Genomic DNA, 16637 nt, shown 5'->3' with positions numbered 1-16637 from the left:
TGAAATAAGTGTAATCATTTCACAGAATTCAAAGTTTGATTATGGTTCCGATTATATCTGCACATAATTTGTTAAACCGAAATAGCTCTATAGAATGCAAACACACAGTTCCATCAGATTTACTGTAATATGAACACTTAACAATGTCAGTTCAAATTTAAATCTTTGTTCATGATATGGATGAACCTGAGCTGAAGCGAGAAAATATGTAATCATAGTGAAACTGTAAGGTAAGTAAATGCATAATGTTAATTAGTATTTATGTTAATGTCAAAGTGCTTGCCAGTTAATGTCAAATCAATTATATGAACTGTGATCTTGACCTTGTTGCTGATTGTATGTCTAGCTCATAACATTTGAATAATCAATTACATGGAGCAGATAATCAATCAAAATTGATATATGTAAAGAACATACAACTGAAAACAAAACAAAAAGGTTCATAAAAATATCTATATATTTTTTCCAATTACGATGAATCTGGTAAGCAGTTAAATTACCCTTTCTCTGTAATGGTTTCTACAACCTTTGACGTCAATAGTCAGTTATTCTATACCATATACATCAATATGACGCGTTGCATTGCTGTCTGATGATGTGTGGGATAGTAGAATGAGGGAAATGGGCTTTACAGCCACATCCTAACCAAAGAGTTTTCCTGTCCCTGACATCGATGTTAAGATGCTTTGAGCATATGAAGTAGATAGGAAACAACAGATCTGGGCCAATTTTCTGTGAGGTAAATTGCTAAGGAAATGACCTCAAAGTAGACAAAGAAAAGGACAGATTGAAAAGTGAATGGGTTGGAACACCTGATCTAGATTCTTTTTGTCTTTCTCACACATTTGTACAGAATGAAAACCATAGATACAACCTTTTAGACCTCAAAAAGATGTGATGATGTTTGGTATCAGAAATACCAGTATCATCTGAGGCACTTTCCTACCAAATAGCATTTCTGCAGAAAGTTAGGCAGGCATCATTTACATAATTTAACAACTTTAAAAGGCTTATATTTACAGGCTTATAAAATGTATCATGAAAAATCTATATATTTATCCATGTTTCAAGTTAGTAATATTTTAAAAGACTAAAGAAAAATGTATTCAATATATTCCTTTAAATCCTGTCAGAACTCTTCCTTTATGTTTTTTTATTTTTATATCCTAAACTTGCCTACAGATAATGATTATGCAGTCTGAGAAGTCAGCGATCTGTTTTATGAAGTATAGAGACAAATACATTAGCCTGCTTTATGTATAATGCAATCACATATATTCTGTGTTTATTTTAGAGGTCTTGTCCTTTGTTTAGAGCTATTTACAACAGAGCTTCCAAATTAGGCAATACTGTCTAGTGCATTCCCTATCTTTTAAATTACCACAAAAAACGAGTATGGAAGTGAGATATGCGTGTTTTAAATTGAATACATATTTTAATACACTGTTTAAATAGAAGAATGTATAGTTCACTGTATAGGATTTCTGTCTCGCATAAATAATACCTATGGTTTCTCAGCTCATGCATATCTGAGATTTCTGGTGGCACGTGAAAAGTATTCAATCCCTTCATTTGTAAATACAAACAAAAAAACAACAACAAAAAAACACTACTTTAATAGTATTAATTAAACTACAGTGCTTTGGTCCAGTTGCTCTGATTGATTTTGATTGAGTGGCAGCCAAACATTTAGACACCCCTGTCTTGACTGAATTTTTTCCCTCCTTATCTTAAGATGAACACATATGAATTGCACCCAGTCTGGAAGTCATAAAAGATTCAGCAATGTTTTTAATGTTTAATAAAGCCAATACCAGTGCAGGTTAACGTTAAGAGCTGCATTAAAACGTTATTCAATGTTACAGAATGCCATTTCTTTGAGTTTAAAATGTAAGTCCTTTCCCATAACTATGTTTTGATCAAGCTAGTCTAGTCCTTGAATTAATGTGCTTATCATGTAATTTGTATATTCTCTACAGGCTTTAATTCCAACTTCCCCATTATTTTCATACATACATAGAAAGGCAAATGGCATCTAATGCAACTAGGCCATTTTCCAGTATCTTAATGCACTTCCCTCGTGATCGACTGGAGACATTTTTCATAAATTTTATTTGTCTTTCATTATTTATAAATTGGTAGATAAATGCAAATTAAATTGCAGGATTTATCAACATGTTAAATCCAGTGGTTTGGTATTAGTGGGATATTCTGCATTGGAGCTGTAAACCTGATGATTTATTTATGAATCAGAAATTAGCATTACCACAGAGCCTGATTGATATGATCATATTAAGCCTGCACAAAGCATGGTGCTTTAAACAGCTCATGCAAATGTTTGAAAGGTGTTTTTATTTTTTTGCACTTTTTGTGCTAGTTTTTCCACAGTTCTTTTTCTGTTAAGTATCATTTATGATATTTTCAAAATCCTATTTCCTTTTCCCCATTTGTTTTTTGCAGCCTTCATAATGCACTTTTACAATACAATGACTGCAGTTCAATTCTGGAAAAAAAAAATCATGTCAAGTTCTCTCTTAAAACAAGGTGACATCTTAACCAGGCAACAGGTTCCTGGAACTTTGCTTTTTCATTTCAAAAGTCCATTTTTGTTCTGTTTTCATTCCAAATTAATGCTTCTCAAATCCTGCTTGCATCCCGTCTTTCCCTTTTTTCTTTTTCTTTTAGAAACCCACTGCCATCTCTGTCTTGACATCTTACTAAAATGTTAAGATTGTATTGAGCAATGCTATAACCCAAACCTTTCTGTAGTTATAATTATATTTTACATTCAGAAAGTATACTGTATGTTTGAAGGTTTAGGTGAAAGGCTGGCTGCATTTCTTCAACTGTGTCATACTAATACAAGGTACACATTGTAAAAACATTGTTGGTCTGTATTATTTTGATTCAGGTTGTCCCAGCTATATAGTTTGGCGGTAGCCAGTAGAAGCAGGTTTTTCCTTACATGGATGGAAAACAAGAAACAAACCTTTTTTTTTCTTTCTTTGTACCTTTGTTTTGTTTCTCTCTCGTTGCCTCCACCCATATACATCTCTCTTATTACGCACACTTGGGTGGCTTCAGATTTTCTGCTTCAGTGCACACTCAGTCGTGTTGGACCATTTTGACATTGTATCAAGTCAGGGTGTTTTTACATTGCATTGCAGTGTGCATTAGTACAGGCAAATACCTATTTTTGCTTTAAGTATCCAAACACTATTTTAATTGAGAACTAAACATTATAAACTTTCCCTCATGACCAGTTGATGGAAGATGATGTTTTGTGTGTGTGTGTTCATGCAGAATGGCATCACTCATTTTCATTAGCTTACTTTGGTATCTCTTTAATTCCCTAAAAATGCATTTTTGAGAACCTTACCCCACAGTGTACTACTTGACTGTTCAATTAGCCTCACAAAGGGATTTTGCTGAAAGGTTTTGACTGTAATGAATCACAGTGGAGAATGCAGTACGTTTTGTGAAGAGAATTACAAAAAACAGAATTCTAAAAACTGCAGAATAGAATGCTCATTGTGTGGAAAACAAAATTCTATTATAATACATATTTTTCTTTCTTTTGCAGAAGGCAAAAAAAAACGCATTATCTGTATTTATGTTAGTTGTCAATAGCTGTAAAGGCAAGAAAAGAAAGTTAAACAAAGCTAAAAGTCAAAAATAACTGAATATGTATTTATCCTTTCTTTAATTCGGAATTAGGAGAAAGGGAGTGGGTGTTGGTGTGAGGACGTCTCACTGCCATTAGGGCAAAGTTGGATTTTATTATTCATTTATTTTGCGGTTTACTAGTTATCTTCCAGTGAAAATCCTTGGACAGTATCCATAGTCTGCTGAGTTGAATGATCTAGTGGTGCTTAAATTTATATTAAAATGCATATACAATTATCACAATTTAGGAGGCACTCGTCAAGTTAATAAATTGTGTGTTGATAGAGAACAATGGGAAACAAATGCAGTATTGCAGTAAATACTAAATCGTCAGTGGGTGTACTCAGGACAAGGTATTTATTCTGAAAGTTTTATAACTTCATGGGTTTGTATGAATAAGATATGTATTTAGAACATAAATCTTTAATGGTATGTACACCCAGTGCTACTTTTGCTCCATCTACAGTGGGGGAAAAAGTATTTGATCCCCTTCTGATTTTGTACGTTTGCCCACTGACAAAGAAATGATCAGTCTATAATTTTAACGGTAGGTGTATTTTAACAGTGAGAGACAGAATAACAACAAAGAAATCCAGAAAAACACATTTAAAAAAAGTTATACATTGATTTGCATGTTAATGAGGGAAATAAGTATTTGATCCCCTATCAATCAGCAAGATTTCTGGCTCCCAGGTGTCTTTTATACAGGTAACGAACTGAGATTAGGAGCACTCTCTTAAAGGGAATTGCTCCTAATCTCAGCTCGTTACATATATAAAAGACACCTGTCCACGGAAGCAATCAATCAATCAGATTCCAAACTCTCCACCATGGCCAAGACCAAAGAGCTGTCCAAGGATGTCAGGGACAAGATTGTAGACCTACACAAGACTGGAATGGGCTACAAGACCATCGCCAAGCAGTTTGGTGAGAAGGTGACAACAGTTGGTGCGATTATTCGCAAATGGAAGAAACACAAAATAACTGTCAGTCTCCCTCGGTCTGGGGCTCCATGCAAGATCTCACCTCGTGGAGTTTCAATGATCATGAGAACGGTGAGGAATCAGCCCAGAACTACACGGGAGGATCTTGTTAATGATCTCAAGGCAGCTGGGACCATAGTCACCAAGAAAACAATTGGTAACACACTACGCCGTGAAGGACTGAAATCCTGCAGTGCCCGCAAGGTCCCCCTGCTCAAGAAAGCACATGTACAGGCCCGTCTGAAGTTTGCCAATGAACATCTGAATGATTCAGGGCATTGAAAATGGGTCGTGGATGGGTATTCCAGCATGACAATGACCCAAGACACACAGCCAAGGCAACAAAGGAGTGGCTCAAGGAGAAGTACATTAAGGTCCTGGAGTGGCCTAGCCAGTCTCCAGATCTTAATCCCATAGAAAATCTGTGGAGGGAGCTGAAGGTTCGAGTTGCCAAACGTCAGCCTCGAAACCTTAATGACTTGGAGAGGATCTGCAAAGAGGAGTGGGACAAAATCCCTCCTGAGATGTGTGCAAACCTGGTGGCCAACTACAAGAAACGTCTGACCTCTGTGATCGCCAACAAGGGTTTTGCCACCAAGTACTAAGTCGAAGGGGTCAAATACTTATTTCCCTCATTAACATGCAAATCAATTTATAACTTTTTTGAAATGCGTTTTTCTGGATTTTTTTGTTGTTATTCTGTCTCTCACTGTTAAAATACACCTACCATTCAAATTATAGACTGATCATTTCTTTGTCAGTGGGCAAACGTACAAAATCAGCAGGGGATCAAATTTTTTCCCTCACTGTATATGCATCTCAACCTGTTTGAGTAACGATAATGAGAATTCCTGTGCCTATCATTGGAAATTATATTGTAACGAAAGTAGCAACTTTCCTATAAATATATTGTAATATGTCCTCACTTTTTGCTGCAGTTGTTTAGGTGGCGTGCCTGTAATTTTTTTCTCTTTATTTGTACATAAACCCCACACACATTTCCCCAGGATGGTGGCTTGTGTATTAAGCATGTTTGCACAAGGGCATGTCCTCTGGGACTTGAACAAAATATATTATTTTCTTTTTTTCATTTAATAGGACATCATGGGCTGTTAATGATGTTCCATTGGCTGTGGAGAAACAAAATCAAGACACAGTAGTGCATTTCTGCTGCTTGGAGATCAGATTCAAACAGCCTCTGTTGTAATTTGATCTGTACAACTCTTAGAAAAGAGAGAATAACAACTACAGTGGCTTGATTTTGCTTCCAGAGCCTGTGCTGTTTTCTTTCTTTTTCTTTCTTTTACTTATCTGGCAGGGATCAGAGTAGACATTGGTGCAAAAATCCATAGTCTACAAACTGCCATCTTCAAAACACCTTTGCTGTTGACTTAAAACTTATTTGGATCAATGCAGAGGAAAATGACAAGCTCTTTACTTAAATAGTGTTAGCAAAACTGCTGATTGTATAGAATGCCTTCTACCACCTTTCCTTTAAAGAGAGTTTGCTTGCTGTTTTTAATAATATAATAATACGCTGGACTAGTGAAAGCCTAATCACATTTGATTGTGTTTCTCAAGCATAGTTCAGATTCAAGTGCATTTATTGATATAACAAATATTACAAGTATAATAAATAGATGGCTTGTCCACCACGGAAAACAGTGCCTGTTGACTAATGATGTATGTTTTTAAGTCATAACCAAATTATCCTTGACAGAGCCTTTACAGTTTTGCCATGCATGCCAAGGAGCAGTACCAGAAGCTAGTTATAATGCATAACAACATGGGGAAACTCTATCAGAACCTAATGGACTATTATGTCATTGACCCAAAGAAGACATCGGTGGAGGAGCTCTTCACTGACATGAGCAACTTCCGTTCCATGTTTGTGGTAAGTGCTTCTTTCCCCCCCGTTTATTACATGAAAAGGTTGAGATATTTAACATTTGATCTATTTTGTCAAAAGACAGTTATTTACAGTTATTGTCACATTAACCATTTTCGATCAGCATCAACCGAAACGGTGAGCATTTGTAGCAGTATGATTTTGACATGATGTTGATTTGGACTAAATCCCTTTTCCTTCTTTTTCTGTAAGACAATTAATCCTGTCATTGTCATTTAAAATAACAAATTATGCATCAATCTACTAGGATACAGTGTTTCTCCAACACAGGCTGTTAGAGTGGTAAAATGTATGCCAACAATTTGATAATCAAGAGAATATTCCCTTGATGAACATACACTCTCTGTACATGGGTCACACTACATCTATGAGGGTTTTAGGATTGTTAACCTTGTGTGCTTATATAATTATATCATATCCAGGATCATTATTCAGTGGCAAGACCAAAGTATTTCCTATTTGTTTGCTGGTGGGCAAGTGCTATGAATATGTACCAACAGTGGATCCAAGCAGCTTTTGAAGGTGTTTAATTTGATATTTCATGGCAGAAAGGACCTGAAACCTTCCTCTTTATGTATCCATTAAGTGTTTTCATAGCATTTATTCCTTGAATCCTTATATAGATATACATTTCCCCTTTCTTCTCACAGTCAAAATGATTGCTTGGAGTGAAAATTAAAAATCCTCACGTTCTAGTGTGAAGGGAGTTTGCAACCTCTACCAAAATAACAGTACATATGGAACCTGTGCATCACTTTATAGGATCAGAAACCAGGTGCTAATGGTGTATTAGATCAATGACATACACACGGTTGTGAGTTTTAGGGATATATACTAATGAACCTGCCAAAAATTCAGTTTTTTTTGTTTTGTTTTTTTTTTCCTCATTTTTGGCATGGACATTTACATCTGATATAGGTAACCTTGTCATTTAACCAAGAGTAAAAAACAGAATAATTTACACTACAAAGTCGCACCAAAAGAAAGAAGCTAAACCTCATTGTGCTCTTGGTGTGATATATTCTAGCTTTACACAGAGTGTTTAATCATTTGTATTACTATTGCAGTGGACTGGTGTTAAAGATAATATGAACTAATTAGCACACATGAATCATAATATAGCACTTGAGTGGCAGATTACCATGCAAGTTATCAAAATGGATTTCATGGATCCCTGCCTTTGTCTTTCTCTGTCTGTATGGTTTGGAGTTTTAAAATGTTATTTTCATTCCTCATTCCTATTCAAAATACACTCACCTAAAGGATTATTAGGAACACCTGTTCAATTTCTCATTAATGCAATTATCTAACCAACCAATCACATGGCAGTTGCTTCAATGCATTTAGGGGTGTGGTCCTGGTCAAGACAATCTCCTGAACTCCAAACTTAATGTCTGAATGGGAAAGAAAGGTGATTTAAGCAATTTTGAGCGTGGCATGGTTGTTGGTGCAAGACGGGCCGGTCTGAGTATTTCACAATCTGCTCAGTTACTGGGATTTTCACGCACAACCATTTCTAGGGTTTACAAAGAATGGTGTGAAAAGGGAAAAACATCCAGTATGCGGCAGTCCTGTGGGCGAAAATGCCTTGTTGATGCTAGAGGTCAGAGGAGAATGGGCCGACTGATTCAAGCTGATAGAAGAGCAACTTTGACTGAAATAACCACTCATTACAACCGAGGTATGCAGCAAAGCATTTGTGAAGCCACAACACGTACAACCTTGAGGCGGATGGGCTACAACAGCAGAAGACCCCACCGGGTACCACTCATCTCCACTACAAATAGGAAAAAGAGGCTACAATTTGCACAAGCTCACCAAAATTGGACAGTTGAAGACTGGAAAAATGTTGCCTGGTCTGATGAGTCTCGATTTCTGTTGAGACATTCAGATGGTAGAGTCAGAATTTGGCGTAAACAGAATGAGAACATGGATCCATCATGCCTTGTTACCACTGTGCAGGCTGGTGGTGGTGGTGTAATGGTGTGGGGGATGTTTTCTTGGCACACTTTAGGCCCCTTAGTGCCAATTGGGCATCGTTTAAATGCCACGGCCTACCTGAGCATTGTTTCTGACCATGTCCATCCCTTTATGACCACCATGTACCCATCCTCTGATGGCTACTTCCAGCAGGATAATGCACCATGTCACAAAGGTCGAATCATTTCAAATTGGTTTCTTGAACATGACAATGAGTTCACTGTACTAAACTGGCCCCCACAGTCACCAGATCTCAACCCAATAGAGCATCTTTGGGATGTGGTGGAACGGGAGCTTCGTGCCCTGGATGTGCATCCCACAAATCTCCATCAACTGCAAGATGCTATCCTATCAATATGGGCCAACATTTCTAAAGAATGCTTTCAGCACCTTGTTGAATCAATGCCACATAGAATTAAGGCAGTTCTGAAGGCGAAAGGGGGTCAAACACAGTATTAGTATGGTGTTCCTAATAATCCTTTAGGTGAGTGTATTATACTTGCAATAATTTGGCAGAATAAGAGTAGACAGATTTTTTTTGTGCAACACCATTTGAAATGCAAAGTTATTTTCCACTTGACTGCGACAATGATGAAACGAGTCTCATTGCCTTTATTATTGTAAGTGATTTGATGATTGAAAATTTAAAACTTGCGATGAACGAAGCATGACACTCGTAAGATGTATGCAAATTGTCTTAGCTTTTAGGGAAATCGTCGATAACTTGAGTCCAGATTTGCTCAGACACTGGTCTTCCTTAGGATCTCACACATCTCTTTGGTTTCTGCCCTCGTTCAGCACTACTTCAGACTTTGCATGTGAAGGCTTGAATTCTCCGGCAAGGCATAAACACTTGTCTTTGCCTTAATGTACACTTGAAGCTCAATCCCATTTTCCTTCCAATCTAATGATTCTTTATCATTTCATGCAACAGACTTCATATAGACAGAAAGATGGATAATCTTGTTGTGTTGCCGAATATATTTGGAGCAGTAGATGTTTTAAATGGATCTTCTGCTAAAGGCTGATGTACAGTACCCTCCATAATTATTCACACCCTTGATGAAGTAGAAACTCTTTTGAACATACTTACAATGCCCTCTCTATACTCATCTATAAAGAACTAGTATACTTAGCAGGAGAGAGCCTCTTTAACAGATTTTGTAGGAGAGGTTGAGGATTCAGGTTGCTGTTCATATCTAATTGAAAAGAAAGGGTTAAGCTCTTTTGGAAGGTATATTCGTAAAATGTTGTGAATTGTCATTATTGATTACTACATACTGTATATCATTAGGATGTCTGATACGCAGTGTATCTGATATATGAATTATGCAGGAAAATACAGTGTGCATATACAGTGGGGGAAAAAAGTATGTGATCCCCTGCTGATTTTGCACGTTTGCCCACTGACAAAGAAATGATCAGTCTATAATATTAATGGTAGGTGTATTTTAACAGTGAGAGACAGAATAACAACAAATAAATCCAGAAAAACGCATTTCAAAAAAGTTATACATTGATTTGCATGTTAATGAGGGAAATAAGTATTTGATCCCCTATCAATCGGCAAGATTTCTGGCTCCCAGGTGTCTTTTATACAGGTAACGAGCTGAGATTAGGAGCTCTCTTTTAAAGGGACTGCTCCTAATCTCAGCTCGTTACCTGTATAAAAGACACCTGTCCACAGAAGCAATCAATCAATCAGATTCCAAACTCTCCACCATGGCCAAGACCAAAGTGATGTCCAAGGATGTCAGGGACAAGATTGTAGACCTACACAAGGCTGGAATGGGCTACAAGACCATCACCAAGCAGTTTGGTGAGAAGGTGACAACAGTTGGTGTGATTATTCGCAAATGGAAGAAACACAAAATAACTGTCAGTCTCCCTCGGTCTGGGGCTCCATGCAAGATCTCACCTTGTGGAGTTTCAATGATCATGGTGAGGAATCAGCCCAGAACTACACGGGAGGATCTTGTTAATGATCTCAAGGCAGCTGGGACCATAGTCACCAAGAAAACAATTGGTAACACACTACGCCGTGAAGGACTGAAATCCTGCATCGCCCGCAAGGTCCCCCTGCTCAAGAAAGCACATGTACAGGCCCGTCTGAAGTTTGCCAATGAACATCTGAATGATTCAGAGGAGAACTGGGTAAAAGTGTTGTGGTCAGATGAGACAAAAATCGAGCTCTTTGGCATCAACTCAACTCGCCGTGTTTGGAGGAGGAGGAATGACCCCAAGAACACCATCCCCACCGTCAAACATGGAGGTGGAAACATTATGCTTTGGGGGTGTTTTTCTGCTAAGGGGACAGGACAACTGCACCGCATCAAAGGGACGATGGACGGGGCCATGTACCGTCAAATCTTGGGTGAGAACCTCCTTCCCTCAGCCAGGGCATTGAAAATGGGTCGTGGATGGGTATTCCAGCATGACAATGACCCAAAACACACAGCCAAGGCAACAAAGGAGTGGCTCAAGAAGAAGCACATTAAGGTCCTGGAGTGGCCTAGCCAGTCTCCAGACCTTAATCCCATAGAAAATCTGTGGAGGGAGCTGAAGGTTCGAGTTGCCAAATGTCAGCCTCGAAACCTTAATGACTTGGAGAGGATCTGCAAAGAGGAGTGGGACAAAATCCCTCCTGAGATGTGTGCAAACCTGGTGGCCAACTACAAGAAATGTCTGACCTCTGTGATTGCCAACAAGGGTTTTGCCACCAAGTACTAAGTCGAAGGGGTCAAATACTTATTTCCCTCATTAACATGCAAGTCAATTCAAAACTTTTTTGAAATGCGTTTTTCTGGATTTTTTTGTTGTTATTCTGTCTCTCACTGTTAAAATACACCTACCATTAAAATTATAGACTGATCATTTCTTTGTCAGTGGGCAAACGTACAAAATCAGCAGGGGATCAAGTACTTTTTTCCCTCACTGTATATTAGAAACATGCATGCAAGTCTCTTTTTATCTACTTTGAAGACGCATGATATGTCAATAAAAATGTTCAGGCACCAATTTGACATTTGAGTAACCTGAAAATGTTACGTATTACTAATGGACTGTTGATAGAAACATTATTAATTACATTATACCCTTTTTAGTGTTTATTTGCTGCTGATTCTGTGTAGGAAAAGTGGAAATGTTCCTGTTGATTGAAATAAGTTAAAGTGGTGTATGTGTAAATGTTTCTTTTTACTACAACTTTATGTACTGTTGAACATGTTTAAAATGGTGAGAGAAATGTTACTGTATCAACATGGAAATAGAGATAATCTTTGCTATAGTGACTATATGCGATTTTAATTATAATTCAACAAAAGTACAGTCATGTTAATTTGTTTCACTCATACTCCTGCATCCCACTGTTATGTAGAATGAACAATCATTTACTGTAGGACTTGAAGCCCTATCAGCAAATTAGCCATTTTGATACCACACTAACTGCTTGTGGGACTCACAAAGCAGAGATGGTACAAGAAATAATTGCTGGGGTATCATGAAAGGTTGAGCTGATCTGAATTTTAATGTATAAATAAGTATGGTACAAATTAATTAGGACTGGAAGTCATTAAACAATATTAAGGAGAATGGGACAATATGCATTGTGACATTATCCTTCCCGTTCCTGTTGACTCCCATTATTATCTGATCTGAGCACTCCAGTTTAGTGATAATAAGAGATGGTTACATAACCTATCATGCTGTTTGGCATCTTTGACTGTTTGTTTAGTGCTTATACTTCTATTAGCATGCCTAGGGCTTTCATTACAAGTCTGGTCAAAACTGGTTGAACTACTATAACAGATAATTATCATTACTAATGTGTATAAAAACACTGAAGTGTTTGGAATCCAAATTGGACAGAAGCTACAGTTTAGCATTTTCAAGATGCATCTGTCAAAAGTAGATAGATAACCACACACAATTGCTTCTTAGGAGTCTTTATGAATGTAGTATTAGAAACCTTGCCCTGCATTTTCAATCCCCTTCTTTTTAAATGCATAGTGGATTAAATATTGGAGACTGCTGGTTTTTCCTATGTATATATTCTCAAGCCAACTCAAAAATTATGTATCTCTAATACTGCAGTTTACAGCAGAGCTGAATCTCTGTGGAAAGAGTACTGAAATCTACCTCCAGTTACTAGCCTGTGTTTTTTTTTTTTTTTTTTTTTTTCTCCTCCCCAATGACACACTGACATAAGTTTTGCTCCTTTAGTTTTGGACATATTTTGCAAGTGAAAAGTCCCAGAAGCAGCATCTCTTTCACATCACATTCCCTCAGCATGTCTTTCTTAACATCATACATATCCCCTTTCCCTTTCAACTGCTTTTCACCTCCAACAAATGATGTGTGAACAAGTAAACATACAATAAGATGTCAAACACATCTCCATCATTCCCCCCAGAATCTGAAGCCGTCGTCTTATTTTGTTTGTACTCCTTTATAAGGGGCTCACATCACATCAACGTGTTCGTGTGATTTGTAATTTCATGAGACATTTTTCTAATGAACAGAGAAATGGTTTTATTTTGAAGGCACATGATTAATTATTCCAGTATCCTCTATCATAACAGTAAAGGTGAGATTAATTTTCTGAATGTATTCTTTTATAGAGATTTAGATCTTAGAAGCCAGATGCAGTTTTTTGTGTTGGTATCAATTACCACTTTGTCAAAAATTGCCTTCAGTGATCGCTCTGTTTCATTACAGTAGTTTATAACACTGTTTTAAATACTTTTTTGATACGTACTTTTTTTTTTCTTTTTCCCGTAAGTCTTTTAGGCATTAGTTTTCTCATTCACCTCATTTGTTATTTCTATATTTTGTTCCTATCAAGCTAAGTGAAAAATAATGAAGACATGGGCCCAATGTAACATACTGTTTGTTTGTGGAAGAATAATGTAAAAGCAACTTTTTTCACAATTGTCATCCTAGTGTAAAGTTATACAGTGTAAGTCTTTATGGGATTGAATACTGCAAATTTTCTTGGAGTGTTTTCTAATAACTGTTGTAACTTAAAATATTAAATTTAAGTCGCTCATCATATTTGTCAGCCTGTGGTTATATATTGATTTTTTATTTTCTTTTTACCTTTGACGTATTGCACTGATGGCAGATATGATGCTGAAAGAAGGATTGTGTATTAAATATAATATTTCCACTAGTAACATTGCTGATTGAGTGTGAGTGGCCTTTTGCAGCCGAGTACCTCTTATTACAGAAAACGGGTTTTTAGAATTTTAACAAGGGCCTCCAGCTAGTAATGGGGAAAAGAGAAGAAAAAATAAATCCTGTAACAGATCACATTTTCTTGGAAATGTTTAAGAGCTTATAGAACTCTGACAAGAGTAGGCTTATATCTCTGCAAACTAATTAGAACCCTTTTTCTTTCTCTCTTTACAGTCTTTTTTTTTTTTTTTTTTAAGAAAAGGACTTTAAGGTCACCTAATAGGTGTCATTGGTTGCTAATGGAGTCTTAAAGATGGTTCTTCTGTCCCTAATTCTCAGTATTCATCTGCTGTGTGTAATTTACCTCACTTAGTTTTTGATCTTTTGATTCTGTACAGCAAGCAGTGAAGGAGAACGTGAAGAGACGAGAAGCGGAGGAGAAGCAGAGACGTGTCAAAATGGCCAAAGAGAAGGCAGAAAGAGAAAAGCTGGAAAGGCAACTGAAGAAAAAACGCTTGCTGGAAGTTAACACTGGTAAGGAGCAAATACAAAAAATGTTGTGCTTAGTTCTTGAACAAAGAAAGAATACCAAGTACTCTTATTGAATACCAAACTTCTGAACTGAACAGATTTTTTTTCCCGAATGTTTGTGTTTGTGTCTTTATATCTCTCTTTCTATCTAACTATCTATCTATATCTATATCTATATTCATTATGTAAATTAAACATGTCACATTGCTCAGAATGTATGACTATTGCTCATTGAAATAAACAAGTACATAATTAATGGATTTCTAATGCCTACATTAAGTTTAGTAAAACATCTTTTGCAGTTTAATTTTTGACAACTGGCATAAAATTATACTTCCAGTGTTGAATCAATGTATTGATGTATGTTTATCGAAGGCACTGTTACAAAAAACGTATGACAATCATTTAAAGTGACCTATATCCCATTATAAAATAGATTATCCCTTGCTTTGAATGTTAGTCATTGTGAAGATGATAATGATTTAGGCCTGGAAACTTCTCATTGTCTCCTGACTAGCTCTTGACCTTGTTGAGAAACTATAGTACAAAATCACCAAAACTGTTTCCACTATAACTTATGAAGAAAAGAAGAGAAGTAAAAGTAGGCTATCCCATAAATACAATGGAAAATGAAAAAGCACCTGGAGATGATGGAATCACAGTGGAGATCCTAAAAGAAGCTGGAGAAGAAATGTATAAGATTCTTGTGAAATGTTTCTCAAAGTGTCACAGATATAAACAAATCCCAGATAAGTGGAACAATGCAACTGTCATTCTCCTTCACAAGAAAGGATACCAGGAATATCTAAATAACTATAGGCCCATTAGTCTACTGTCCATCTTATACAAAGTTTTTCCAAAGATATTATCACATTGCATTCAAGACACCCTGAACTTTGCCCAACCATTAGAACAAACAGGATTCAGAACACAATGGATCATATACAAATTGTATGAGAAGTATTGGAAAGATGCAGACAATATGAAATTCCTCTGTGCCTTGGCTTTGTTGACTAGGAGAAAGCATTTGATTCAATATATACAAACTCAAGTCATCAGAGCTCTCAGAAATTAAAATACATCTCATTATCATCAGCCTATATCGATCCACTGCTGCATGAAGGCTTCCCCAAGATGTTTCCACTTGCTTCGATCTACAGGTTCTCTTTTTCATGTCACGTCTGTAAAGTTTATGATTTAATCTTTCATCTTTGTATTTGATGGTCTTCTAGGACTTTAAATCTCTTGGTATCCAGTCAATAGCTACCTTGGTCCATCTTTGATCTGTTCTTCTTGCAATGTGTCCGGCTCATTGCCATTTTAACATTTTCACAATATATTTGTTGTGTATTTATAAAATCTGAATACCTACAAATATATGTTTAAAATATATCAATGTAGTTCATTTATTCCAAACCTTATGCATATAGACTGGAGGCTTTCTTGCAATGAGTATTCAAACAATTCCTGGTGACCTACAGTAACCTTACATTCTTCATTCTCAAAACAATGATTAGGGGTCTAGGAAATTGAGAGCTCGGAAAGATCTTGCAGCATTTAATCAATACAAATCTTAAAGGTTAAGTCTAATATTTTGAAGTCAAGTCTGTCCAATACTGCAAAGGCAAAAGCGACGTTTTTATCATCTGCTCACTTCCTTTGGTTCTGGTGAGAGTTGAATAATAGCCTTTTGTGCCATCCGAAGCCCTTTGAACAACCTGCAAAACAGAGCATTAGAGTTAACAGGTCTAGACTGAACGAAGACTTGAATTAATCTTTCAGCATCTGAACTTCTGAATCACAAAATGACAGTCACATTTACGCCATTTCATACCTGCGCTTTGAAGTTTGTCTCTCAGATAGAAACGACACCCACTTTTCTAATTTCTGACCTTGAACTGATTGACTGCGTATCTTGGATAGGACTTGGGCATCACTTAAAAGATCATGAGAACTGAGGAGCATATGCATGTCTTACCTACTCATCAAACAATGTTTATGTTGGTTTAAATAGGACTGATAAACGCCTCTAAATAGTTTAAGAATGTACAGAAATAGGTCATGATCATTGAGCGACAAGCACTATGACTTGCTATGATCAATTAGATCAGTTTTTACTAACTATCCATAGAATTGTTTCATAAGTGTGAAATCAAATAGTTTTAAACCATTTTGTTACAGTAATGTTTTGAATGATTTACATTTATAAGTTAAATAAAAAATGATGTAATTCCATCGACAAAGTATAAACTCAATGAGAACAATACTCTTCCCTTGAGAATTTTGAATTATGTATTTTAACTTATTGAAATCCAATTTTCAAGGTAATGTGAACTGTGTGTGTGAATCAGTTTTTTTTAAATGTTTTTCTGAAATACAGATTTGTGCAACCT

At 36.5% G+C, this 16637-nt stretch overlaps 1 protein-coding gene across 1 annotated transcript in view; it reads left to right on the top strand.

The window, feature by feature from the left end:
- The window catches only part of LOC136751235 (protein diaphanous homolog 3), a 371067-nt gene that overhangs the window by 293276 nt on the left and 61154 nt on the right, over nt 1–16637 (top strand). Inside the window, exons 24-25 of the mRNA XM_066706676.1 lie at nt 6379–6543; nt 14112–14247. Of these exons, the coding sequence (XP_066562773.1) occupies nt 6379–6543; nt 14112–14247 (301 nt within the window). The remainder of the gene's footprint in view (nt 1–6378; nt 6544–14111; nt 14248–16637) is intronic.

Source organism: Amia ocellicauda, chromosome 6 (genome assembly GCF_036373705.1).
Source record: "Amia ocellicauda isolate fAmiCal2 chromosome 6, fAmiCal2.hap1, whole genome shotgun sequence".
NCBI lineage: Eukaryota > Metazoa > Chordata > Actinopteri > Amiiformes > Amiidae > Amia > Amia ocellicauda.
Note: the sequence above shows the minus strand (reverse complement) of the source record. Positions and strands in the feature narration are given on the sequence as shown.